This window comes from Ochotona curzoniae, unplaced genomic scaffold (genome assembly GCF_017591425.1).
Source record: "Ochotona curzoniae isolate NIBS_2020 unplaced genomic scaffold, NIBS_Ocur_1.0 scaffold_2310, whole genome shotgun sequence".
Taxonomy (NCBI): Eukaryota; Metazoa; Chordata; class Mammalia; order Lagomorpha; family Ochotonidae; genus Ochotona; species Ochotona curzoniae.
Window position 1 is genome coordinate 87785 of NW_024467091.1, and position 25755 is coordinate 113539.

Sequence of the window (25755 nt, forward strand, 5' to 3'; positions counted from 1 at the left end):
GCAACTGAGCACCCAGCGCATTGGGCACAGCTGCCTTCCAGGTTGGGCATACACTGCTACCTCTCTGCGTGGATCCCATCCCATAGTGGGGGTCGCCAGGAATGTCGGGGCAAGGCGAGAGCATAGCTGGCAAGTCCCCCAGGCTAGTTGTTTGCTTGAGTAGCAGCCTGAGGATTCCTAAGTGAGGCAGAGTGGCAGGACAGGCCTGCTGAGCAAGTTGCAGAAGAATGTGCTGCCGGATGTGCGCAGTGTCTACGAGTCTGGGAGCTGGGGTCCGTGGTGTGGGCTGTGTTGGGAGGAGAGAGCAGTGTGGACGCAGGCAGCCATTCTGTGGTGTGGAGAAGGAAGGATCTAATACCCGGGCTCTGCCACCCCTCCTTAGGCAGACGCAGGAACGAAGCTTGCGAAGGGCCACTGCCAATGCGGCACCGGCACTGAGGGCTGCTGGCTGCCACGTTCGCTGGGCTGCACAGGGCTCAGGAGGCAGGAGCGGGACAGCTGGAGGAGACCTGCATGGGCCACCTCAATCCCTGGAGGAGGAGCGAGAGGTGGGATAGAGGGCGGAGCAGTGTGTGGTAGTGGGGTGTTTCTGGGCCTCTGTCTACAGAGCTGCCTCTACTCCCAGCTCACACCTGCCCGCCTCATTCCAACTTCGATGCCTTTAGGATCCAGCAAGGATGCACTGCCCCAGACAGCCTATCATGGCTGGGGGCCTTTGAGCCAGGAGACCTGGAAATCTTGCATTGTTTCCCTGGCACGTAGTCCACAGGAAGGCCAGCCCCGCTCCACAGCTGCTGTTCGGAAGAGGTACTGGCATCCTGGCCTCCACACCTCCACGCGTCCTCACCTCCATACCCTGCCCAGAAGCCTGAGACGCGGCCCGCATGGTTGGGCCTGCTCTCCTGCTCCAATGCACACACGAAGTCCCCACATCTGTGAGAAGCTCCCTTGATGTTTCTGCCATGGCAGGCATATTGCACCTCCCCGTGAAGTCCGGCACCAGTCCTCTGATGGTGGACCCTCCCTCAGCCTGGCCTTGTGTGGGGCCCACTGTCCTGTGCACCCTGGTCCCTGTAGAACCGGTCGAGATTTCTGCCTGGAGCAAGGGTGTGTGTCATGCTGCTGCTTCTGTGCATGTTCTGCACGCCAGGGGCCTAACAGGAGCAGAGCAATTTGTACACACCTAGGAGAGTGTTTGAGGCCACAGGCATGGTGAAAGGTCTGTGGAAATGACAGCCCCGCAGCCTGTGTGGTTTGAGGAGCTTGTCCATCTGAGACGTTATCTGTGGCCTGGGCTCCTTCCCTTAGGGTGCAGGGGGTTCCGTCAGTGCTCACACAGCTCAGGGCCACGTGCCTGTGGAGGCCTGCAGGTGGCTCTTGAGGGCATGCCCCTGCTGTCTGCCTCCTGGGTGTGATGTGGAATGTTCTGCTGGTCCTCCCACCTCGTCCAGCCCCCGCAACTCACCTAAAACCCACCCGGCCCCACTCCCTTCCCAGCGCCCTCCCCGAGGCTGCCCCATCGTGGCACCTGGTGCTCTTGGTCCCAGTGTGCCCGGAGATGGGGGAGAGCAATGTGTGTGGTCAGCGTGAATGGGAGACGCGTGAAACGCCAAGCAGCGTCTGACTTTGGAAGGGCCGTTTTTTTGCGTCCAATGTGGACGGGTGGGTGGGCCAGAGGCTGGGGGGGGAGAGATGTGAGCCTCCTGGCAATTGCCCAAGAGATGCTGCCGGGCTTTGTTGTGAGTGTTGAGTGAGTGAGTGTGAGTGGGGGCCTGGCTGGGGAGGGGAAGGGGGGCTCAAGGACTAGCGACTGCCTGGCAAAGGCATTCAGCCCCTCAGGCTGATGAGACAGTGCTGCACACTGGAGCCCTGACCTGCTTTGCCCATGGCTGGTGTCAGGAATCTCCACGCAAGGGGACAGAGGGCCAGCTCCTTTAGCATACAGGAAGTCGTGGAGCAGAACAACTCAGAGCGTGCAGCAGCACAGGCTGCAAAGGTGGCACAGGAAGTGGGTCGCCATTCCCTGCCCTCTGGGTGGCCTTGCTACTAGTCCTGCAGCTGCCGGATTCAAGTCCCAGACGATTGCCGGCTGTGTGAAAGCTGCAAGAAACACTTAGCTTTCCCTCCTAGGGCCAAAACTGCTAGTCCAAGGGCGGGCTGGGGCGGGGCACATCGCGATGTAGCACATGCAGGGAAGGGCCAGGGTGGCGCATGTCAGGAGGTGGCACATCGGGTAGGACCGGGGCGGGGCACGTCAGGAGGTGGCATGGCGGGAAGTGCAGGGGCTGAGCATGTCAGGAGGTGGCACATGCAGGGAAGGGCCGGTGCAGGGAACGTCAGGAGGTGAAATCGCAAACGGCCCGCCCAGGCCACTTCAGGAGGTGGCATGGCAGGAAAGGCCAGGGGGGAGGCACGTCGCAGCGTGACATGGCGGGAAGGGCAGGGCGGGGCACGTCAGGAGGTGGCATGGCGAGAAAGGCCGGGGCCTGAGCACGTCAGGAGGAGGCATGGCGGGAAGGGCAGGGGCGGGGCACGTCAGGAGGAGGCATGGAGGGAAAGGTTGGGGCGGGCAGGTCAGGAGGAGGCATGGCGAAAGCGCAGGGGCAGGGCACGTCAGGAGGAGGCATGGCGGGAAGGGCAGGGGCGGGGCACGTCAGGAGGAGGCATGGAGGGAAAGGTTGGGGCGGGGCACGTCAGGAGGTGGCATGGCGAGAAAGGCCGGGGCCTGAGCACGTCAGGAGGAGGCATGGCGGAAGCGCAGGGGCGGGGCACGTCAGGAGGAGGCATGGAGGGAAAGGTTGGGGCGGGCAGGCCAGGAGGAGGCATGGCGGAAGCGCAGGGGCAGGGCACGTCAGGAGGAGGCATGGCGGGAAGGGCAGGGGCGGGGCACGTCGCGAACTCTGTTCATGGTGCGCGCTGCGTGGTGGTGGAGAGCACGGGGCAGCAGGGACAGCCCAGGAGCAAGGGGTTGATGGCAAGTGGTGAGCAGTCGGGGCACTGCGGGGCTGCCATGAGAGCACATGGCCTGGTGGGTGTGAGCAGCAGAGCCGAGGCTGGGCAGGTCCCTGAGCCTCCGCTGGGGAGGCAGCCAGGGGCCCTTCTGTCGGGGGTGGCTGTGGTGGCTTCATCTGCAGCTGTGGCAGCCTCCCTGGGCCATGCCAGCGCTGTGATGGAGCCCAGGCAGGAGCAGCAACAGCACTTGGAGCCCTGCGAAGATAGAGCCCGCAGTGCCAGCGTGGAGGAGGTTCTCCTGGAGCGGGAGGATGTAGCAGCCGAGGTGGAGCTGGAGTCCATTGGCTATGAGCAGAAGGAGGAAGTGTCAGAAGAAGACTTTGCAGCAGAGGAGCTGAGGCGGGAGGAGGCGCGCTGGGGCTCCAGGCCCGCCTGGGAGCAGCTGCAGCTCCTGCAGCTGGAGCTGAGCTTGGTGAATAGCCGCGGTAGGAGGGCCTGTGCGTTGCTCAGGAGGCAGGTGCAGCAGAATGACGAGACTCACCAGCGCCGCCGCAGAGCCATCCTGCAGGACATCCCAGGATTCTGGCCACAGGTGGTATCCTGCCTCAGGCACCATCCCGCTGCCGCAGACAGCGATGGGTGCAGTGCAGGTGGTGGGAGAGGGGTGAGGAGGAGGGCTGAGGAGCAGGGCTGGAAGGACAGATCCCCTCTCGGGAACATGTGGGCTAACCAATGAGAGAGTGTGAAGATGCATGGGTACGCAGGGGCATGCATGGGAGTGACAACGGGAGGTGGCTGGCGTGATGGATGACAGGGAAAATCTCAGGCTGGCGGACCACCTCAAGGCTCCCAGGAGTGCGTGGCATGGGACAGCTGCCTCCCTGGACCCGCACAAAGGATCCTTTCTTGGGGAGGCCCACAGGCCTAAAGGGCTCCTGCCCACCCTTGCCACACCCGGTGGGTGGCTGCCTGCCCCAACTGCCCTTGACACTGGTGTCCCTGCTACTGTGCCAACAGGGAGTGTCACGGGATGCCACGGCACTGCCGCATAGCCAGGTGACAGCCGGTGGAGGCTGCTGCCCTCAGAGGAACATGCAGACCCAGAGAGGAGACCGGTGCTTTCAGGCTGGTGAGGACAGGGATGCCTGCCTCCTCACAGCACAGCACAGCACAGCACAGCACAGGGCCACCCAGCACAACAACCAAGTGCCACCAGAGCACATTCCCCTCCAGCATTCATCCCGTAAACCCTGTGCTCCCACCACCATTCTTTATGCACCTCTCTGCTGACAGTGCTGACTCCTTGACTTAAATTCGATGGTGAATCACCCGGAGATCTCGGGCATTCTCTGTGAGCAAGACAGGGACTTGCTGAGCTACCTGAACGATTTGCAGGCGAGTCAGCAGCCTGGTTTAGGGTTGGGGGTTTGTGTATGGCGGTAGTGGAGTAGTGCCTGGGTCGGGGGAAGGCCTTCTGCTGGAGGCAGCCAATAGCAACAGGAATGCCTGTTGCCAGAGCACAAGCCACCCTCTCTATATCTCTGTCTCTTTCTCTCTCCTTCGCTGCCGCTCTGATTCCCCCCATTCCTGACCCCTGTCCAGGTGCAGGAATTCAGCTTCCCCAAAGAACACTGCCGTATAGAATTGTCCTTCAGGAGGAACCCCTACTTCAAGAATGAAGTGCTGGTTAAAGTGTATGACCAGACGGGCATGGGTATGTAATTCCTCCTGGAGCACGCACGTGCCTGCCTGCTAATGTGGGACGACAGGGACTGCGTCTGGGGGTGGTTCACAGGAGGTAGGAAGCAAGCTTGGCCTTTGAGCCGTGCTTCTTGCTCCCCTGCAGGATACAGGGCTTCTCAATCTACGGCTATCCGGTGGCTGAGGGAGCATGAAGCAGAACGTGGCGGCTGCAGGACGCACCTGCGTGGGCACTGTTTCTCTGACTGGTTGTTGGGACGCAGTGTTCCAGGTTCCAGCAAGTTTGCCAGGGTGAGCTGCGTCCCACAGCCCCACAGCACCATCATCTTTCCTATATTTCCCTCCCTCTCAGTCCCAGCACCCCGCCCTGCACCTCCTCACCATCGCCCTGCTGAACACAAGATAGGTTTGCTGGGTGCTCTCGAGTCAGGCTGCAAGCTCTCCGAGCCCTCCTCATCATGCCTGCCAGCTTTCTTCCTCCCTCCCGACCCTCTTCTACACACAGATCATCTGTGAGGACCTGTGGCTCAACCCACTGCACTACTACCCCGCAGAAGTTGGCATGTGTTCCGGGAACAGACGCCGCGCCAGGTGAGCAGGCCTCAGATTCACACTGGGCGAAACAAGTGAGTCTGACTGAAGGTGGAGAAGACTTCTCATGCCTGACTGTCTCTGCCAAGTCTGGGCAAATATGCTCCCAAGCTTGCTAGGCCGCCCATGTCTCCATGGCAGGCAGAACATGCCAGGCATCCTTCTCAGTCACCACCGGGCTTTAAGGCTTCATTGTGGCACCTCAGGATGGACTGAGTCCTGCTGCCATCCTCTGCCGTGGTGCTTCCTGCCATGCTTCGTGCCATGCAGCAGGGGTGACTCACCATCACACCTAGTCCAATGGACCCTCCACCATCCTAGTCCTTCTTCAGGAGTGTGCCAGGGAAGGCACAGACTCCCAGGACCATTTCACATGCAGTGGCTATGTCCCTGGAGCACAGGTGGGCATTAGCCCCAGGTCTCAGAAAGACACAAGGAGCTCACCTGGGGAAGCAGCTGAGGGACTCTATCCTTGCCCTGCTGTTTATGAAGACGCACTGAGGTTTGACTCTCCCCGAGTGTGTGCATGCATTTACATGTGCGATGCCGTTTGCTCAGGCCTCTGTCTTGTGCATAGTTCCTGCAGGGGCAGACAGAGCTCGGCCACAGAACGCGTGTGTACATGCTTGTGTTGCCCTGCAGCCCTCCCCACAGGGATCCGGAACGGATGGATGAGACAGCTGGTTGCAGCGTGGCCGATCCCCACCCCAGCTGCACGGCTCCTGAGCCAAAAGGGGACCTTGGATTTAACTAACCGGGGCAGAGGAGAAGAGTCCACCAGGGTGCTTACTGACAGGACGATAAGGAACCCCGCAAGTCAAGTGTCAGGGACACCTGGCACGAGCCAAGAATCCACGGTGTCGGTCCAATGCCAAATAAAGGCTGAGCCCTGCCCGTGAAGCTCTTGTTGTTTGCTTGGTGTTGGGGTGTGGGGATTGCTTTAGATGATGTGCCCCAGAGCCCTGTGGCGAGCTGATTGGCATAGCCTGTGGAAACAGTGTGGCTTCTGCACTTCACTGCACCTGGAGGAATGGAAGAGAGTGTTAACGTCAGGGGTGGGTGGTGAGAGGGAGGGATGCAGAGACAGGGCCTCTCTGAGTGCTGTGCCCTTCCTGCCGAGGCAGGTGATGGGTGCTTGCAATGAGCAGGCAACTGAGCACCCAGCGCATTGGGCACAGCTGCCTTCCAGGTTGGGCATACACTGCTACCTCTCTGCGTGGATCCCATCCCATAGTGGGGGTCGCCAGGAATGTCGGGGCAAGGCGAGAGCATAGCTGGCAAGTCCCCCAGGCTAGTTGTTTGCTTGAGTAGCAGCCTGAGGATTCCTAAGTGAGGCAGAGTGGCAGGACAGGCCTGCTGAGCAAGTTGCAGAAGAATGTGCTGCCGGAGTGCGCAGTGTCTACGAGTCTGGGAGCTGGGGTCCGTGGTGTGGGCTGTGTTGGGAGGAGAGAGCAGTGTGGACGCAGGCAGCCATTCTGTGGTGTGGAGAAGGAAGGATCTAATACCCGGGCTCTGCCACCCCTCCTTAGGCAGACGCAGGAACGAAGCTTGCGAAGGGCCACTGCCAATGCGGCACCGGCACTGAGGGCTGCTGGCTGCCACGTTCGCTGGGCTGCACAGGGCTCAGGAGGCAGGAGCGGGACAGCTGGAGGAGACCTGCATGGGCCACCTCAATCCCTGGAGGAGGAGCGAGAGGTGGGATAGAGGGCGGAGCAGTGTGTGGTAGTGGGGTGTTTCTGGGCCTCTGTCTACAGAGCTGCCTCTACTCCCAGCTCACACCTGCCCGCCTCATTCCAACTTCGATGCCTTTAGGATCCAGCAAGGATGCACTGCCCCAGACAGCCTATCATGGCTGGGGGCCTTTGAGCCAGGAGACCTGGAAATCTTGCATTGTTTCCCTGGCACGTAGTCCACAGGAAGGCCAGCCCCGCTCCACAGCTGCTGTTCGGAAGAGGTACTGGCATCCTGGCCTCCACACCTCCACGCGTCCTCACCTCCATACCCTGCCCAGAAGCCTGAGACGCGGCCCGCATGGTTGGGCCTGCTCTCCTGCTCCAATGCACACACGAAGTCCCCACATCTGTGAGAAGCTCCCTTGATGTTTCTGCCATGGCAGGCATATTGCACCTCCCCGTGAAGTCCGGCACCAGTCCTCTGATGGTGGACCCTCCCTCAGCCTGGCCTTGTGTGGGGCCCACTGTCCTGTGCACCCTGGTCCCTGTAGAACCGGTCGAGATTTCTGCCTGGAGCAAGGGTGTGTGTCATGCTGCTGCTTCTGTGCATGTTCTGCACGCCAGGGGCCTAACAGGAGCAGAGCAATTTGTACACACCTAGGAGAGTGTTTGAGGCCACAGGCATGGTGAAAGGTCTGTGGAAATGACAGCCCCGCAGCCTGTGTGGTTTGAGGAGCTTGTCCATCTGAGACGTTATCTGTGGCCTGGGCTCCTTCCCTTAGGGTGCAGGGGGTTCCGTCAGTGCTCACACAGCTCAGGGCCACGTGCCTGTGGAGGCCTGCAGGTGGCTCTTGAGGGCATGCCCCTGCTGTCTGCCTCCTGGGTGTGATGTGGAATGTTCTGCTGGTCCTCCCACCTCGTCCAGCCCCCGCAACTCACCTAAAACCCACCCGGCCCCACTCCCTTCCCAGCGCCCTCCCCGAGGCTGCCCCATCCTGGCACCTGGTGCTCTTGGTCCCAGTGTGCCCGGAGATGGGGGAGAGCAATGTGTGTGGTCAGCGTGAATGGGAGACGCGTGAAACGCCAAGCAGCGTCTGACTTTGGAAGGGCCGTTTTTTGCGTCCAACGTGGACGGGTGGGTGGGCCAGAGGCTGGGGGGGCAGAGATGTGAGCCTCCTGGCAATTGCCCAAGAGATGCTGCCGGGCTTTGTTGTGAGTGTTGAGTGAGTGAGTGTGAGTGGGGGCCTGGCTGGGGAGGGGAAGGGGGGCTCAAGGACTAGCGACTGCCTGGCAAAGGCATTCAGCCCCTCAGGCTGATGAGACAGTGCTGCACACTGGAGCCCTGACCTGCTTTGCCCATGGCTGGTGTCAGGAATCTCCACGCAAGGGGACAGAGGGCCAGCTCCTTTAGCATACAGGAAGTCGTGGAGCAGAACAACTCAGAGCGTGCAGCAGCACAGGCTGCAAAGGTGGCACAGGAAGTGGGTCGCCATTCCCTGCCCTCTGGGTGGCCTTGCTACTAGTCCTGCAGCTGCCGGATTCAAGTCCCAGACGATTGCCGGCTGTGTGAAAGCTGCAAGAAACACTTAGCTTTCCCTCCTAGGGCCAAAACTGCTAGTCCAAGGGCGGGCTGGGGCGGGGCACATCGCGATGTAGCACATGCAGGGAAGGGCCAGGGTGGCGCATGTCAGGAGGTGGCACATCGGGTAGGACCGGGGCGGGGCACGTCAGGAGGTGGCATGGCGGGAAGTGCTGGGGCTGAGCATGTCAGGAGGTGGCACACGCAGGGAAGGGCCGGTGCAGGGAACGTCAGGAGGTGAAATCGCAAACGGCCCGCCCAGGGCACGTCAGGAGGTGGCATGGAAGGAAAGGCCAGGGGGAGGCACATCGCAGCGTGACATGGCGGGAAGGGCAGGGCGGGGCACGTCAGGAGGTGGCATGGCAGGAAAGGCCGGGGCCTGAGCACGTCAGGAGGAGGCATGGCGGGAAGGGCAGGGGCGGGGCACGTCAGGAGGAGGCATGGAGGGAAAGGTTGGGGCGGGCAGGTCAGGAGGAGGCATGGCGGAAGCGCAGGGGCAGGGCACGTCAGGAGGAGGCATGGCGGGAAGGGCAGGGGCGGGGCACGTCAGGAGGAGGCATGGCGGGAAGGGCAGGGGCGGGGCACGTCGCGAACTCTGTTCATGGTGCGCGCTGCGTGGTGGTGGAGAGCACGGGGCAGCAGGGACAGCCCAGGAGCAAGGGGTTGATGGCAAGTGGTGAGCAGTCGGGGCACTGCGGGGCTGCCATGAGAGCACATGGCCTGGTGGGTGTGAGCAGCAGAGCCGAGGCTGGGCAGGTCCCTGAGCCTCCGCTGGGGAGGCAGCCAGGGGCCCTTCTGTCGGGGGTGGCTGTGGTGGCTTCATCTGCAGCTGTGGCAGCCTCCCTGGGCCATGCCAGCGCTGTGATGGAGCCCAGGCAGGAGCAGCAACAGCACTTGGAGCCCTGCGAAGATAGAGCCCGCAGTGCCAGCGTGGAGGAGGTTCTCCTGGAGCGGGAGGATGTAGCAGCCGAGGTGGAGCTGGAGTCCATTGGCTATGAGCAGAAGGAGGAAGTGTCAGAAGAAGACTTTGCAGCAGAGGAGCTGAGGCGGGAGGAGGCGCGCTGGGGCTCCAGGCCCGCCTGGGAGCAGCTGCAGCTCCTGCAGCTGGAGCTGAGCTTGGTGAATAGCCGCGGTAGGAGGGCCTGTGCGTTGCTCAGGAGGCAGGTGCAGCAGAATGACGAGACTCACCAGCGCCGCCGCAGAGCCATCCTGCAGGACATCCCAGGATTCTGGCCACAGGTGGTATCCTGCCTCAGGCACCATCCCGCTGCCGCAGACAGCGATGGGTGCAGTGCAGGTGGTGGGAGAGGGGTGAGGAGGAGGGCTGAGGAGCAGGGCTGGAAGGACAGATCCCCTCTCGGGAACATGTGGGCTAACCAATGAGAGAGTGTGAAGATGCATGGGTACGCAGGGGCATGCATGGGAGTGACAACGGGAGGTGGCTGGCGTGATGGATGACAGGGAAAATCTCAGGCTGGCGGACCACCTCAAGGCTCCCAGGAGTGCGTGGCATGGGACAGCTGCCTCCCTGGACCCGCACAAAGGATCCTTTCTTGGGGAGGCCCACAGGCCTAAAGGGCTCCTGCCCACCCTTGCCACACCCGGTGGGTGGCTGCCTGCCCCAACTGCCCTTGACACTGGTGTCCCTGCTACTGTGCCAACAGGGAGTGTCACGGGATGCCACGGCACTGCCGCATAGCCAGGTGACAGCCGGTGGAGGCTGCTGCCCTCAGAGGAACATGCAGACCCAGAGAGGAGACCGGTGCTTTCAGGCTGGTGAGGACAGGGATGCCTGCCTCCTCACAGCACAGCACAGCACAGCACAGCACAGGGCCACCCAGCACAACAACCAAGTGCCACCAGAGCACATTCCCCTCCAGCATTCATCCCGTAAACCCTGTGCTCCCACCACCATTCTTTATGCACCTCTCTGCTGACAGTGCTGACTCCTTGACTTAAATTCGATGGTGAATCACCCGGAGATCTCGGGCATTCTCTGTGAGCAAGACAGGGACTTGCTGAGCTACCTGAACGATTTGCAGGCGAGTCAGCAGCCTGGTTTAGGGTTGGGGGTTTGTGTATGGCGGTAGTGGAGTAGTGCCTGGGTCGGGGGAAGGCCTTCTGCTGGAGGCAGCCAATAGCAACAGGAATGCCTGTTGCCAGAGCACAAGCCACCCTCTCTATATCTCTGTCTCTTTCTCTCTCCTTCGCTGCCGCTCTGATTCCCCCCATTCCTGACCCCTGTCCAGGTGCAGGAATTCAGCTTCCCCAAAGAACACTGCCGTATAGAATTGTCCTTCAGGAGGAACCCCTACTTCAAGAATGAAGTGCTGGTTAAAGTGTATGACCAGACGGGCATGGGTATGTAATTCCTCCTGGAGCACGCACGTGCCTGCCTGCTAATGTGGGACGACAGGGACTGCGTCTGGGGGTGGTTCACAGGAGGTAGGAAGCAAGCTTGGCCTTTGAGCCGTGCTTCTTGCTCCCCTGCAGGATACAGGGCTTCTCAATCTACGGCTATCCGGTGGCTGAGGGAGCATGAAGCAGAACGTGGCGGCTGCAGGACGCACCTGCGTGGGCACTGTTTCTCTGACTGGTTGTTGGGACGCAGTGTTCCAGGTTCCAGCAAGTTTGCCAGGGTGAGCTGCGTCCCACAGCCCCACAGCACCATCATCTTTCCTATATTTCCCTCCCTCTCAGTCCCAGCACCCCGCCCTGCACCTCCTCACCATCGCCCTGCTGAACACAAGATAGGTTTGCTGGGTGCTCTCGAGTCAGGCTGCAAGCTCTCCGAGCCCTCCTCATCATGCCTGCCAGCTTTCTTCCTCCCTCCCGACCCTCTTCTACACACAGATCATCTGTGAGGACCTGTGGCTCAACCCACTGCACTACTACCCCGCAGAAGTTGGCATGTGTTCCGGGAACAGACGCCGCGCCAGGTGAGTCGGCCTCAAATTAACAGAACATTTATCTGCAATGTCAACCCTGACTGTGTAATCATATAGATGCAGAAATTAGGTGAAGTGTCATCCTATTGTGGATTTAAAACATTATGAATCATCTTTAAAAATTTTGTGTAATTGAGACATATTTCTTGAGACTGCCCAGATTATACCACTGACAGCATCTGATGTTATAAGTCCATTTTCCCCACCTTGTACTTTCTTTGAACCAACTTGTACTTCCTCGGTGCAGTGGAGAAAAGAACATTGGTCACACTCAGGCAGGGCACGGCTGGGTCCAGGGCAGTAGAAATCAGGGACTCCATTTAACTTAGGAAAATCAGTGTAAGATGCTAGTATTGCTTGGGCTGAGAACCGGTCTGGAATACTTGCGTTCCAGGGGAACGCAGAACAATGTGTGTGTGGCCAGTACCAAGGAGGCAAGCAGATGTGATGAGTGGAGCAGGCATAAAAGAGGAAGTTAGGCTGGGTGGTGCCGCAAGTCAATGGCCACCACCAGGATATCCTGTGGAACCAAGCTCAATGCACATGCCAAGCTGAGCAATGATGCCTGTGGTAAGGTTGGCATTTGCCAAGAGGATTCTTGCTGTTCTCTATAAACTTGGAGACTGGTTCCTCCAAATGACCCCATATTGGTGAGGTTCTTAAAGACGAGGGTGGGGCAGGTGCTGGTGTTGATAGTGCAGAGTAGTCTAAATGGACTTGCTGTGTCTGTTGGGCTGATTCTAGGCTATTTACAATGCAGCTTGTCTACTATGGGACAAGCCTTAATTACCCTGAAATTGTTTTGTTTTGTTTTGTTTTAAGACGCATTGATTTGGACAGCAGAGCCACACAGAGAGACAACAAACCTTCATATGGCTGTCTAACTTCCACTGGTTTCAACAGCTGCGGCTGCTGGACCAGGCCAAATCCAGAGGGCCAGAGCTCCATCTACTGTTCAGGCGAGTGGCTGGAGCTAAAGAAATTAGATTTTCAACAGCTGTTTTCCCAGGCACATTAGCAGGGCACTCGATCAGAAGTGGAGCTGCCAGGACTTGAAATGGTACTCTGATCTGTGGTGCAGCTGTCACCCCACTGCCCTCCTCAACCAGGTCAGGTGCCCAGATGTGGAATTCAGCGGTCACAGGGAGCTACCCCTATTGTCCTGTACACCAAACTTGCCTCAGTTGGTCTGATGTGTGTTTCCCTTCTCTTTCCAGTCCATCATTGTCTCACAGGACAGAAATTCCTTCCCTGAAAATCGGATACATAGATGGTTGAATCTGAGACCACTGATATGGAGGATATGATGGACTTGGCCAGGCAGCATCAGCCATCTGGGGCTAGGATCCCTCCTGAGGAAAGCCAGAGTCCATCCCAAGCCTTGTAGGGGCCAGCAGGGATGCAGGACCCATCTGGGGTGACTGGTGAATGGGTGGTCTGTGAAAGGCACAGCAGACCTGGTGAGGCTGTGGCGAGTTCAAGTGGGACTAGACCTACTGACCATGGTCTTAGTACATCCTCTGATGCTTCTGAGTAATGTGAGCTCTGAATCACTGATTTTTGTCCTTCTGCCAATAAGTCTTTCAGTGTTAAGGTTCTAAGGGAATAGGCTATAGATGGATAGCTAAAAGCTAATTTCCCCATAGCCAGTCTCCTCAGAGATACTTCTAGAAATGATTGGTTGAAGAAAGTGTTGCAATAACTGTCTGAACCTTCTTTAAGGGTGACACTCACACTGGCTCATTTTTTTTTTCTTTTCAGGGGTATTTAGAAGTTTTGAGTTGCTGTAGTTCAAGTGGACCTCAATGGTGTGGTGTGTTAGTTGCCTGGTGTTGGTTGGTCCAGCAGCCTTCCTGGGCAGGAAATAGGGCAGCTCCCACCAGAGGGAATGTGCAGCCCAGTGCAGTCACAGTGTTGCCAGTGTCCACTGCAGGGAGAGTAGGAGGACATTGCAGAAAGCTCATGGGAAATGTACTTGCCTGGTACCTTCAGAGGTGGCATTGTTGTACAGTGGGAGAAGCTCCCTCCCGTGTCACAGTGCCATGTCTGCTTCTCATCCAGCCTTCTGGTAAAGCATCTTGAAGCAGGCAGGTGATGGCTCCTGTGACACCTGGGAGACCCAGGGGAGTTCTGTGCTGCTCGCTCCAGGGTGGCCAGTCCTGGCTGTCACAGGTCATGTGGGCAGTGAACCAGTGCATGAAAGACCTGTTTTTGCTCTGCCTTTCAGATAGATGAAAATAAATATATATTCCTTAAAGATAACCTAATTTAGGTATAAAAATTTTTTAAAGCCAACTGCAATTTTTTGTCTTGTTTTTGTTTTGTATTTAGTAGGCATTTTCTATGACTTTTTTGAAGACAATTTATGAGCTTAAAGTAGTAAAATGCAGAAGTCACAGGCCTGGTATGGTTTATGGGCGATGACGGGCAGTCTCCCAGAAGCCTTTCCAGGTCATGGCCAAGAAGCACCTGGTGAGCACTAGTGTCGTTGGCATGTCAGTGATTGCTGGTTGTCTTTGTCAGGTAGAGACACCCCAGAAGACGAACATAGCAAAGAGAGACCCAAAGGGAACAAATGCTTGGCCACATCTGAACATGGAGGACAAGAAGAAGGATAGGGAAAGGCTGCAGCTGCCATGGGCTCCTGGTGAGTGTGGGGCTGAAATGACCCTGATGCCCTCAGATGCTTGGCACTGGGGAGTTGGCTGTTTTGGAGCAGGCATGGACTGTGGCTGGTTCTGTAGGGTCCCAAGGTTGGGACCTACAGGCAGCTGAGGCTGACTGTGTGACTGCAGTGACCATGGGTACTAGCTCTGTGTTAAGTGCCAAATACTCATTTTGCTTCTTACAGCAGATTCAGGGGATAACTCCAGTGAAGAATTCGTTGCCAGAGGCTCAGGTACTGATCCCTCTCCCACCAAGGTTTAGAAGGAGACACATCAACCTGCAGGGGCAGTCGCCGTGGGAGAAATGTTAAAAAAAGGAGGGTCTTTCCAGAGGGGTTGGGGGAAAACCTACAGGCAGAGAGTAGCCGGTTCCCAGCACCTGCCTGCCTGGCTGGGACAGAGCCCCTACACTCCACAGAGCCAGCCACACATCCGTGTCAGTGTGGGAACTGCAGCAAGAGTTTCTGCTACAAATCCCATCTTGTCATCCACCAGAGTTCACACACTGGTGAGAGGCCATTCCAGTGCAAGGAATGTAACAACAAGGGCTTGACACAAGCCGCTGACCTCCGTGTCCACCAGCGGATCCACACTGCGAGAAGCTATTTGTGTGTGTCGAATGTGACCACATGTTCTCATATGAGGCCAGCCTGGTCACACACAGGTGCATCCACACACAGGAATGGCCACACATCTGCAAGTACTGCAGCCTGTGCTTCAGCCACAAGGGGAACCTCAATGTGCACTACCTCATCCACACTAACACAACATCCTACTGCTGTGAGATCTGTGACCTGTCCCTCCAGCAGTTGGGCACCTTCAGGCACCATCTCAAGATCCACCTGAGAACCTTGTCCTTGTACAGGAGCCATGACAGGCAATATTATGGCAGGCGGATTTTCCTGGCACCTGCAGCATGTGTGTGGAATGTCCCTCACCAGGAGCCCCCCACTGGCACACACCTGGTACCCGGCTGGCCTCAATTTTGACTTTGTTGAGCTGCAGGTCACCTCATTCATGGGTTCCTGAATGAGAGAGTCCATCACGCTGGTATCACCCTGTTTACAGCTTAACGACACTCTCCAAGTAGGGTGTCCAGTGCCAAGGAGAAGTGTAGATGTGTTCCATTTTAATAGTGTGGAACTCAGCTTGGGCAGGGTATTATACTGAACAGCACGCCCGCCATTTTTTTTTAAAGATTTATTTGTTTTTATTGGAAAGGCAGAAATACAGAGAGGAGGAGAGACAGAGAGGAAGATCTTCTGTCCAATGGTTCACTCTGCAAGTGACTAAAAACTGGAGCCACGACAATCGGTAGCCAGGAATAAGAGTCTCTTCCGGGTCTCCCACACAGTGTGCAGGAACCAGCTGCATCAACCAACACACACCTATGTGGAAGGGTGGCAAAACAGAATAGAGGGACATGCCTGTGCTTATCACATGGAAGAACAAGATGTTGAGTGACTGCACTGATGATTGGCCAGACCTGGGACTTGGAGACAATCAGGATGCAGAGTTCCTTTGTTGGTTCAGGTTTTGTGTGGCTTAAGGGAGAGGTGAGTACGTGGAACAGCGGGCATTGTTTAATAAACCTGTGTTGTACACACCTTCATTATTTTTAAAGTGAATAGACACAGATTTTAGAATTTGTGTAGCCATTTTGGGAAAGGCCCAGCAAATGGCAGCAGAGGTCTTGTTGTGCTGAAGTGTTGTGCTGTTTAAATGTTTCAAATGAATGATGCTGTTTTATCTGGTGGACTTTGGAATGAGCATCTTGGTCTTTCTGTTTTTGTTGAGAAAACCTTCTGTGGAAGGTAGGGCTGGAAGAGGGAAGGATAAACCCCCATTCCTACAAAAATGTACTGTGGAAAACAATACAGACATTTGAAAACTTTCTGTCCAAAGGAGGTTAAAGTTGGTGCGTCATATGGAAGTTCTACCTGATTTTATTTTTCCTTTTTCAGAGATGCTTTTTTATTTATTTGACAGTCAGATTTACATGGAGGAGGAGAGACAGAGAGGAAGATCTTGGATCCGTTGATTCTCTCTCCCAATAACCACAATGGCCAGAGCAGTGCCAATTGGAATCCAGGAGCTTATTCTGAGTCTCCCATGTGCGTTCAGGGTCTGAAGGCTTTGGGTCATTCTCAGCTGCTTTCTGGGCACAAGCAGGGAGTTGGATGGGAGTCCGGGCCACCGGGATTAGAACCAGTGCCCATATGGGATCTTGGCATATGCAAGGTGAGGACTTAGGTGATAGGCTACCATGCAGGTCCTTTTTTTCTTTTTTTTCTTTTCTTTTCATTTTACTTGGAGGATACATTTCAAGCTCTTCTTGTTATCACTATACATATCACATATTAAACTTAAAGTAGAGACATGATCCCAGAACATCCCAAGTACACTATAGCAAATTTGTCTCTTCAACTCTATTTCCCCTTCTGTTGACTTGAGCAAACAAGGCATTTGGCGCAGCACTTAAGGCTGTCACAGTCCTCTGTCTGGTGGAGGCTCCACTCCTGTTGTTGTGCACCATGGGAGGTAACACCCTTTGCCCTAGTTCTGGGCTGCTTGCTGTGTGAGGCCTGGCTGCTGGAGGTAACAGGAAGAGAGCCAGCAGGTGACTCTGAAGGAAGATTTTCCTGGGATTTCCTATGGATGCTTCCCAGGAAGCACTAAGGGATGGTTTCTTACACCGGATCTCTGGTGACTGGCTTGTGCTGATACTGCAGGACACTCCTGGCATGAAACCTGCCCTCTGCCATGCCCATGCCCAGGAGGCCACTGCCTGGCTTTCTGCGCTCCCAACTCCTTGGCATTATTGAGGAGTGGAAGTCAGTGGTGTCACATGGTCTGTCAGTCCTCCCTGGGTGTGTACCCTAACTCTTGGGTTTTTCCATGAGGTTCCCATTCACTGGCTGAGCTGAGGACTTCCCACTCTGAGGGGATGCTCTTTCAGTGAGATGTGACAGTTATGCACAAGACCATCCTGTATGGGTTGTGGGTAGGGACAGAGTGTATTGTGATGTTCCATCCTGTTCTGGTGGTCTAGGCCATATATTAAAAACATGTTCTTTATCAGATTTATTTTATTTTTGATGGAAAATCAGATATCCTGAGTCATAGAAGCAAAGATCTTCTGTTCATTGATTCGCCCCCAAGTGGTCGTAATGGCTGGAGCTGAAACAGGGTTGAGAGTCCAAGGCTTTGGACCATTCTTGACTGTTTTCCCAGGCCACAAGCAGGGATCTGGATGGGAATTGGAACAGCCGGGATATTAACTAGCACCCATATGGGATCCCAGCCCTTGTAATCAAGGATTTTGCATTTTAGCTATTGTGCTGGGTCTTAGTCCATTTTTTATTGTTCTTGCTTGTTCTATTTATTTAATTTGCATGTGCTATTTCTTTTCCATGTGAACTTTTATGTGCACTGAAATTCCTATCACATATCCCTTTAAAAGTATCATTGAGGGTCCGGCACAATGGCACAGTGGTTAAGGTCCTTGCCCTTGCACGCCCCGGATCCCATATGGGTGCAGGTTCTATCCCGGCAGCCCTGCTTCCCATCCAGCTCCCTGCTTGTGGTCTGGGAAAGCAGCCGAGGATGGCCCACGGCTTTGGGATCCTGCACCTGTGTGGGAGACCCAGAAGAGGTTCCTGGCTTTGAACCGCCATAGCATCGGCTGTTGTGCTTAATTGGGAAGTGAATCATGGTACTGAAGTTCTTCCTCTCTGTCTCTTCTCTGTATATTGCCCTTCAAATAATAAAAGAAAATTATCATTGATTGCTTTAAACAAACAAATGAACAAACAGAAAATATCTATTGGGCTTCCCAACCTATTCCCCGTCTAATGCTAGGGGCAGAGCAAGCTAATTCCTATCCCTGACATCAGCATTCCATGCAGATGCTGCTTTGAGTCCTTGTTGCTCCACTTCCGATCCAGCTACCTGCCAATGCAGCTTGGAAAGCAGTATAGAATGGCTAAGTACTTAGGCTCCTGAACTACCATGGGAGACCCAGAAGAAGCTCCAGGTTCTTGGCTTCAGTTTTGTCTAGCCCTGACTATTGTAGTCATTTGTATAGTGAATCAAAAAATGCACGCTCTCTCTGATTATGTCTTTCCAACAATCTTTATGAAAAGGCACAAAAATACATATATACATATTTATATATATATATATACCACATAAACCTTTATATATACAGTATAAATGCATACATACATTATTCATATAAGACATGTATCATAAAGATACAGATATGCACATTATATAATGCAGAAGAATTATGAGAACAAGAAATAGATCTATACAAGGAAATGCCATTATGGTGGTTTCTCTTAAGAAACAATAGATGACACACATTGGAGGTGAGGGATAGACCACGTGCCCTGTTCTGACCATGATGCCTTGCATATGCATCAGACATCCACCTTCACCACTCTATAAAGGTGTGCTCCTCCTTATGTGTGGCTGAAAACAACATATAAGTGATCAGCCTGGCTACCAGTGTGCAGGCAGCTGTGGATTCTCCTTGAGCAGTGACCTGAGGGAAGGCCATCCTGGACATGTCCCAGATGTTTGATGATGATGACAGGATGGGCAGGACAGTAGGTGGAGGTAAAGAGAAGCTTGAAGGGTGTTGCAATGGACCTGAGAGGAGTGTGTGGCCTGGCAGTTCCCCTAGAAGAACCCAAGGAGAGGGAAAGAGGCTCCTATCTGGGGAATATGTGGATGGATGATATGGGAGCAGTGGGAAGTGTTGGGTGCTAGCTTTGGCCTCAGCAATACAGGATGGCAGGCAGCAAGGAATGTGTGGATGTGCTGGTGAACCCCAATGACTGATTGGGGCTAATGGGGTTGGGCCTGTAGCCCTTGGGACCTGAGGAAACATACAGTCTGCAGCATCCCTTCAGTGCCACCAAGACCACAGTGACACAGCACTGGGTGCCTCTATACTCACCTGTGAGCAGGTTCCTCCCATACCCATCTCACTTGAGCGTGACCTGCTGCTCCAGCCCCAGGGACTCTGAGCCAGCAAGTCCAGGTGTCCAGTACGTTGTTGTCAACTGCCTCTTACTGTTGTAACAGTGCCACAAACCCTCCTCTCTGCTGACCTCCTTCCTGACGCCTGGCAAATTTTTCATCAATGGCTCTGAAAGAATTTGTTTTGATTTTCCTGTGATGATTTATTTATGGGTCCAGCACAATAGTGCAATTTACTAAGCCTCTACCTCTCAATGCCAGGATCCCATATAGGTGCTGATTTGTGTCCCAGCTGCTGCAGTTGTCAGCCAGCTTCCTGCTTGTGGCCTGGAGAAGCAGTGAAGGATGTCACAAAGCAATGGAGCACTGCACTCATGTGGTAGATGAGGACAGAAGCCCTGGCTCCTGGCTTCAGCAGCAGGCCAGCCCAACCCTGGTTATTGTAGCCATCCAAGGATTTAACCAATGGATTGAAGATCTTTTTCTCTGTCTTGCTTTCTCTGTGTAAATCAACCTTTTCATTAAAAAATAGTAAATATTTATTCTTATTATTTTATTTATTTTAACTTTGTCTTAATTTTTAAATAGATTTTATGTATTTTTATTGGAAATCCAGATATACAGAGAGGAGGAGTGACACAGAGAAAGATCTTCCATCCATTGATTCACCCACCAAGTGGCCATCATTGCTGCATCTCAGCTGATCCAATGTCAGGAACATGGAGTTTCTTCTGCGTCTCCTAAGTGAATGTAGGCTCTAAGACTTTGGTTCATTCTCAACTGCTTTCCCATGCCACAAAAAGTGAGCTGGTTGGGAAGCAGGGCTACATGGACACAAACTGCTACCTAGATAGGATCCCAGTGTGTACAAGGCGAGGAAATTAGTTTCCAGGCTACAGCACTAAGCTTCTGTTTTTTATTTTAAGATTTGTTTTTATTGGTGATGCTTGTTTACAGAGAGAACAGAGACAGAGATCTCTATATGCTGGTTCACTCTCAAACTGGTTGAAGTGGCTGGAATTGAGCCAATCTGAAGCCAGGAGCTTCTTCCATGTCTCCCACATGAGAACAGGGGTCCATGGACCTGGGCCACCCTCTGCTGCTTTCCCTGGTCACAAACAGAAAGCTGGATAGGAAGTGGCTCCCTCCAACAACCCACCTCACAAGCTACAGGATCCCTACACCTGATTTCCAATACAAGGACTGTTGTCCTCAGTGGAGAATGTTCCAGAGGGAACTGTGTCTGACCTCAACTCCAGGAGGAGTGCAAGGAGGAGAGAATGGCAGCTCCTGAGTCATCATGGACATTGCAGAGAGTAGGACACATGGGGACTGGGGAATTCCATCTGTCAGGACCCCATTTTGCTTGGGGACACCAGCCATTATTCCACTCAGTTGATTATGAGTTATAACATCTGTGTCCCACAAGTTCAGAGTGTGTGAGATGACCCCAAATGCTAGTGTTTGGAGGAGGGACTTTGAGCCATCACAAGTGGGATCAGAGAGAGGAAAGTTAGTGTGAGTCCTCTGCCTGTATATGAGGTGAGGACTGTGGCAGGTGAGGTTCACCTGGGCCCTCAAAGCCCCAACTATCACACGCCTGAAAGAGCCCCACTTGGGCCGTACACATTTCAGATTCATGACAGAGCATGCATGAGCTGCATACCTCAGATTTATGGCAGAGCCTCAGGTGGTCTGCAGGGCCTTCAGATTCATGGCTGGGTGCCACATTGGCCACCTAGCCCTCAAACCCATGGCAGTGCCCCACATGAGCCACAAGCTCCTGAGATCCAAGGCAAAGCCCTATGTCAGCCTCACGGCCATCATACAAATCAGAAAGCCCTGCAGGAGCTGCAAGGTCCTCACGCATGACAGAGCCACATATGGACTGCAGGCCCTTCAAATCCGTTGTGTAGACTCTGTTAGGTGAAGCACACCTGGGTCCTGAGAATTGCAACCTTCAGTTCAATAGCAGAGCCTCATGTCATTCTGCAAAACCCTCAGATCCATGGCAGAGTCCTGTTTGATTTGTCTGCTTCTCACATCTATGGCAGAACCCCAAGTGGTCAAAAGCCCCTCACATCCATGTCAGAGACCCATGAGGTCGTCATGGCCCTCAGATCTGTGGCAGAAATGCATGTGGTACTCACTGGCCTCAGACCCATAACAAAGCTCCTGTTGAGGTACACTTCCCTTTGATCCATGGCAGAAACCTCTGTGGTACTCACTGGCCTCAGACCCATGGCAAACCTCCTGTTCAGGTACACTTCCCTCTGATCCATAGCAGAGCCCCATGTGGTCTGGAAGACCTTTGATTCATTGCAGAGACTCCCATTTGGCCCACAGAAACCTCAGATCCATGAAAGTGTCCCATGTTGTCTGCATGGTCCTCAGTTCCATGTCAGAGCCCTGTGTGAGCTACACAACTTTCAGATTCATGTCAGAGTCCCATGTGGTCTGATGACTTTCAGATCCACAAAAGAAACCCACGTGAGCTAAACAGACCTCAGATCCATGGCAGAGCCCCGTGTGGTCCTCACGGCCCTCAGATCCATGACAGACCCCCATGTGGTCCTCAGGACACTGACATACATTTCAGAGATATCTTGGTCTTCATGACCCTCAGATCCATGGCAGAGCCCCTGGTGAGCCACATTTACCTCTGATCCATAGCAGAGCCCCAGGTACAATACACAGCTCTCAGATTAATAGCAGATTCCCCTGTGGTCCAGAAGGCCTTTGCTCCAATGAGGAGACCCCCATGTGTCCCACATGCACCTCTGATCCATGGCAGGGCATCACAGGAGCCACATGCTGCTCAGATCCATGGCAGAACCCTGCATTACCCTCAAAAACTCAGACCCATGGCAGAGCCTCATGTGGCCCTCATAGCCCTCAGATACATCACAGAGCCCTGCATAAGCCTTAAGCCTCTCACACATGCCAGAAAACAAAATGAGCTACACAATCCTCAGATCCTTGTCAGAGCCCTGTATGAACCACACATCTCTCAGATCCATGGCAGAGCCATGCATGGTTCGCATGCCCTTCAGATTCATGGCAGACAACATGTGATCCCAATATCCGTCAGAGGCATCACAGAGCCTCTTGTCATACTCAAGGCACTTAGATCCCTGGCAGAGCACCAAGCGGTTTGCACTACCTTTGGATCTATGTCAAAGCCCCATGTTCTTCATGCACTCCTCAGATCCATGGGAGAACCCATGTAGCTGCACCAATCAGATACATCATAGAGCCATGGCTATGCCACACGACCCTCTGATCTATGGTAGAAACACATAATGTGCTAAAGGCACTCAGATTCATGGCAGAGCCCAGCATGAGCTTCACAGCACTCAGATCCACTTAGAGCCCCATGTGGTCCTCCGGTCCATAGACCCTTGGCAATGTCCCATATAACCTGCATGTCCCTCTGATCCATAGCATAATTGTGGGTGAGCCTTAAGTGCCTCAGATCTATGGCAGAACACAAAGTGTTTCACAACCATCAGGTTCATACCAGAGGCCCACACGAACCACATAGCCCTCACATGCATGGCAGAGCCCTGTGTGATCTGCACAGCTATCAGATCCATGACAGAGCCCTATGGTGTGCTTTTAACCCTTAGATCTATGGCAGTGCCCCATGTGTCCACACGGCAGAATACCACATGACCACAAGAACCTCAGATTCATGGCAGAGCACAGCGTAAGCTTCACAACCTTATGTCAATGGCATGCCCCATATGGTTGCTGGTCCTCTGCCCCATGACAGAGTCCTGGGTGAGCCATGCAACCCTCAGATCCATGGAAGAACACGTGGGCATCCAGAGCCTCAGATCCATGTCAGAGACCCCATGTGTCCTCAGAGGCCTCAGATCCATGGCAAAGCCGCTAGTGATCCATATTCCCCTCTGATCCATGTCAGAGCCCCATGTGAGCTGCACATCTCTCAGATTAATGGCAGAGCCCCATGTACTCCTCACAGCCCTCAGATCAATGGCAGAGCCTCATGTGGGTGAGAAGGCCATTGATTCATCAGAGAGAACCCCATGTGTCCCACACTCCCCTCACAGTCATGGAATACACCCTCATGTTCTGTACAGGCTTCATACTCAAGACTCGGCCCTGCATATGTGTCTTATGCTGAGCCATGCATAAGCCACACAGCCCTCAGACCCAAAGCACAGCCCCATGTGGTTCACGTGGGCCTCAGATTCATGGCAGAGATCAAGGTGAGCCACACAACCCTCAGATCCATGGCAGAACAGCATGTGGTCTATACGGGATTTATCCATGGCAGAGCCCAATGTGGTTCTAAAGGCACTCAGATTCATGGCAGAGCCCAGCATGGGCTTCTCAACGCTCAGTTCTATGGCAGAACCCCAGCTGGTCCGCAGGTCTTAGGCTTTTGGCAAAGCCTGCACAATCTGCATGTCCCTTAAATTTGTGGCAAAGTCCTGTGTGCTCTGTAAGCAGAGCACAATGTTTTCCATATGCACCTCAGATACGTGGAAGAGACTGCATGGGCTGCATTGCCAGCGTCTGACTCCAGCTGAGCTCAGAACTCTTGAAAGGTGTATGGATGAGGTACAAAGAGGAACAAACAGGCAACAACAATTCTAGGAGCATGATGAACAATGCGAGAAAGCTGTCCCTTTTATTTATACAGAAGCACTCACAAGCATTGCCACAGACTTTTGACATGGTTGTCAAGTGGGTGTATCCAAGAATAATTCTGCCATTTGTTTCACCTTAAAACAATAGAACTTCCTGCTACAATGCGTATTCTACAAGTCCATCTTATATCACAAAGAAAAGGAGAACCTCAACATCAAAGAAAGAATGAAAACATAAATGCAGGTCCCTTGATTACCATAAGCTCAATGGGCACAGCCAAAACAGTATGAGTAATAAAAGGCACTTTTGCACGATGTTATTATTGACATTAACCTCCAAGCTCACATTGAAAGAAAGGCCAACTCCACAGTAGCAAAGAAAGTCTGAATGGATTAGTGTTCTTTTGAAGGGTGGTCCAATGTCCAAGCAAGGGAAGGTGGAGTTGCATTCAAGTGGTTTTAGAGACATCTGCTGGGCCTTGCCATACAGCAGAAGTTCCGTGATGCCCTGCCTGCAATGGAACAATACACTTCACCTCTTAATGTGCGTGATATCAACTACACAGACTGCAGCACTGCATGATCTTTTAATCACTGGCAGAGCCTCAAGAGATCCACACAGCTAAGAACTCCTTGGTAGAGCCTCATGCGACCCACACATCCCTCAAATCGATGGCAGACACCTGTGTGATTGTCACACCAGTCAGATAAATGGTAGAGCATCACTAGGTCCACACACCCCTACATCCAGTCTGCATGGCCCTGAGTATCATGCATCACCCTTATACCCAATGGTAAGGCTGGCTGAGGTCTACAGTCTTCACATCCATGGCAGAGCCCCACATGATCCATAAGACACACAATATTGGCACAGCCCTGAATGAGCAGTGACCTTCAATGCCATGGCAGAGTCCTGAATCAGCCGTACACCTCTAGATCCTTAGCAGATCCCTGTGAGCTGCATGGCACTCAGATCCATGGCAGAGCAATATAATTCTCATTGCCCTCAGCTCCATGGCAGATCCCCACATGGTTTGCATGGCCCTCAGATCCATGACAGAGCCACGCATGACCTGCACAGCTCTCAGAACCATGACTGAGCCCCAGGTGGTCTTTGCAGGCCTTAGATACATGGCAGAGCCCCATGTGAACCATGTCACCCTCAGAATCATGGCAGAGCCCTACGTGAACCATGTCACCTTTGGAACATTGACAGAGCCCCTATGCTCTTAAAGGTATTCAGATCCATGGCAAATGCCCATGTGGTCCAAATGCCCTTCTGATCAGTGACAGAGCACCATGTGAGCTACACTCCCTTCTAAGTCATGGTCCAGTCCTGTAAGGTCCGCATGGCCCACAGAACAATGGCAGAGCCCTTTTGAGCCACACGCCCCTCAGATCCATGGGAGAGCACCAAAATGGTCTGCTTCTTCTTCAGAACCATAGCAGAGCCATGTGTGACCTGCGTGCCCATCAGATCCATGGCAAATCTCCACGTCATCCACACAATCCTAGATCAATGTAGACTACCATGCAGTCTGCACAGCTCTGAGATCCATGGTAGAGCCACATGTGGTCTGCTTGGCCCACAGGACATGTCAGAGCCCTGAATGAACATCAAGACCTTCATAACTGTGGGAGAGCTCAATTAAAATGCACAGTCCTCACATCCATGTCAGAGTGCCATGTGATCTGAATACACCACATATCATGGCAGAGCTCTGAATGAGCACAAGACCTTCAATATCATGGCAGAGCCCTGCAAAAGCCTTATGTCCCTCAAATCCATTACTCAACACATATGGTCCACATGGCAATCAGAACAATGGCAGAGCACTGCATCATCCACATGCCTCTCAGATCCATGGCAGAGACCCATGTGAAATGCACAGTGAATAAAAAGTGAGTTGCAATGCTTTCAGATCCATGGCAGAGCCAGCCCATATGGTCCACAGTCTCCTCAGATACATGAACAAATTTAAGTATGATGAATTACCCTTAGAACCATGGTACGCCCCACATAGGACACATGGCTCT

At 53.9% G+C, this 25755-nt stretch overlaps 2 protein-coding genes across 2 annotated transcripts in view; both read left to right on the plus strand.

Annotated features, from left to right (window-relative positions):
- Positions 1 to 2824: 2824 nt before the first annotated feature.
- Positions 2825 to 5248, plus strand: LOC121169642 (testis-specific Y-encoded protein 4-like). The gene is made up of 4 exons (XM_041000207.1): positions 2825 to 3547; positions 4555 to 4666; positions 4799 to 4944; positions 5159 to 5248. The coding sequence occupies exons 1-4, from the start codon at positions 2825 to 2827 to the stop codon at positions 5246 to 5248; spliced, it is 1071 nt and encodes a 356-aa protein (XP_040856141.1).
- A 3806-nt stretch (positions 5249 to 9054) lies between these two features.
- LOC121169643 (testis-specific Y-encoded protein 3-like) overlaps positions 9055 to 25755 on the plus strand; it is a gene marked incomplete at its 3' end in the record, with an annotated part of 137539 nt that continues 120838 nt past the window's right edge. Inside the window, exons 1-3 of the mRNA XM_041000209.1 lie at positions 9055 to 9738; positions 10746 to 10857; positions 10990 to 11135. Of these exons, the coding sequence (XP_040856143.1) occupies positions 9055 to 9738; positions 10746 to 10857; positions 10990 to 11135 (942 nt within the window). The remainder of the gene's footprint in view (positions 9739 to 10745; positions 10858 to 10989; positions 11136 to 25755) is intronic.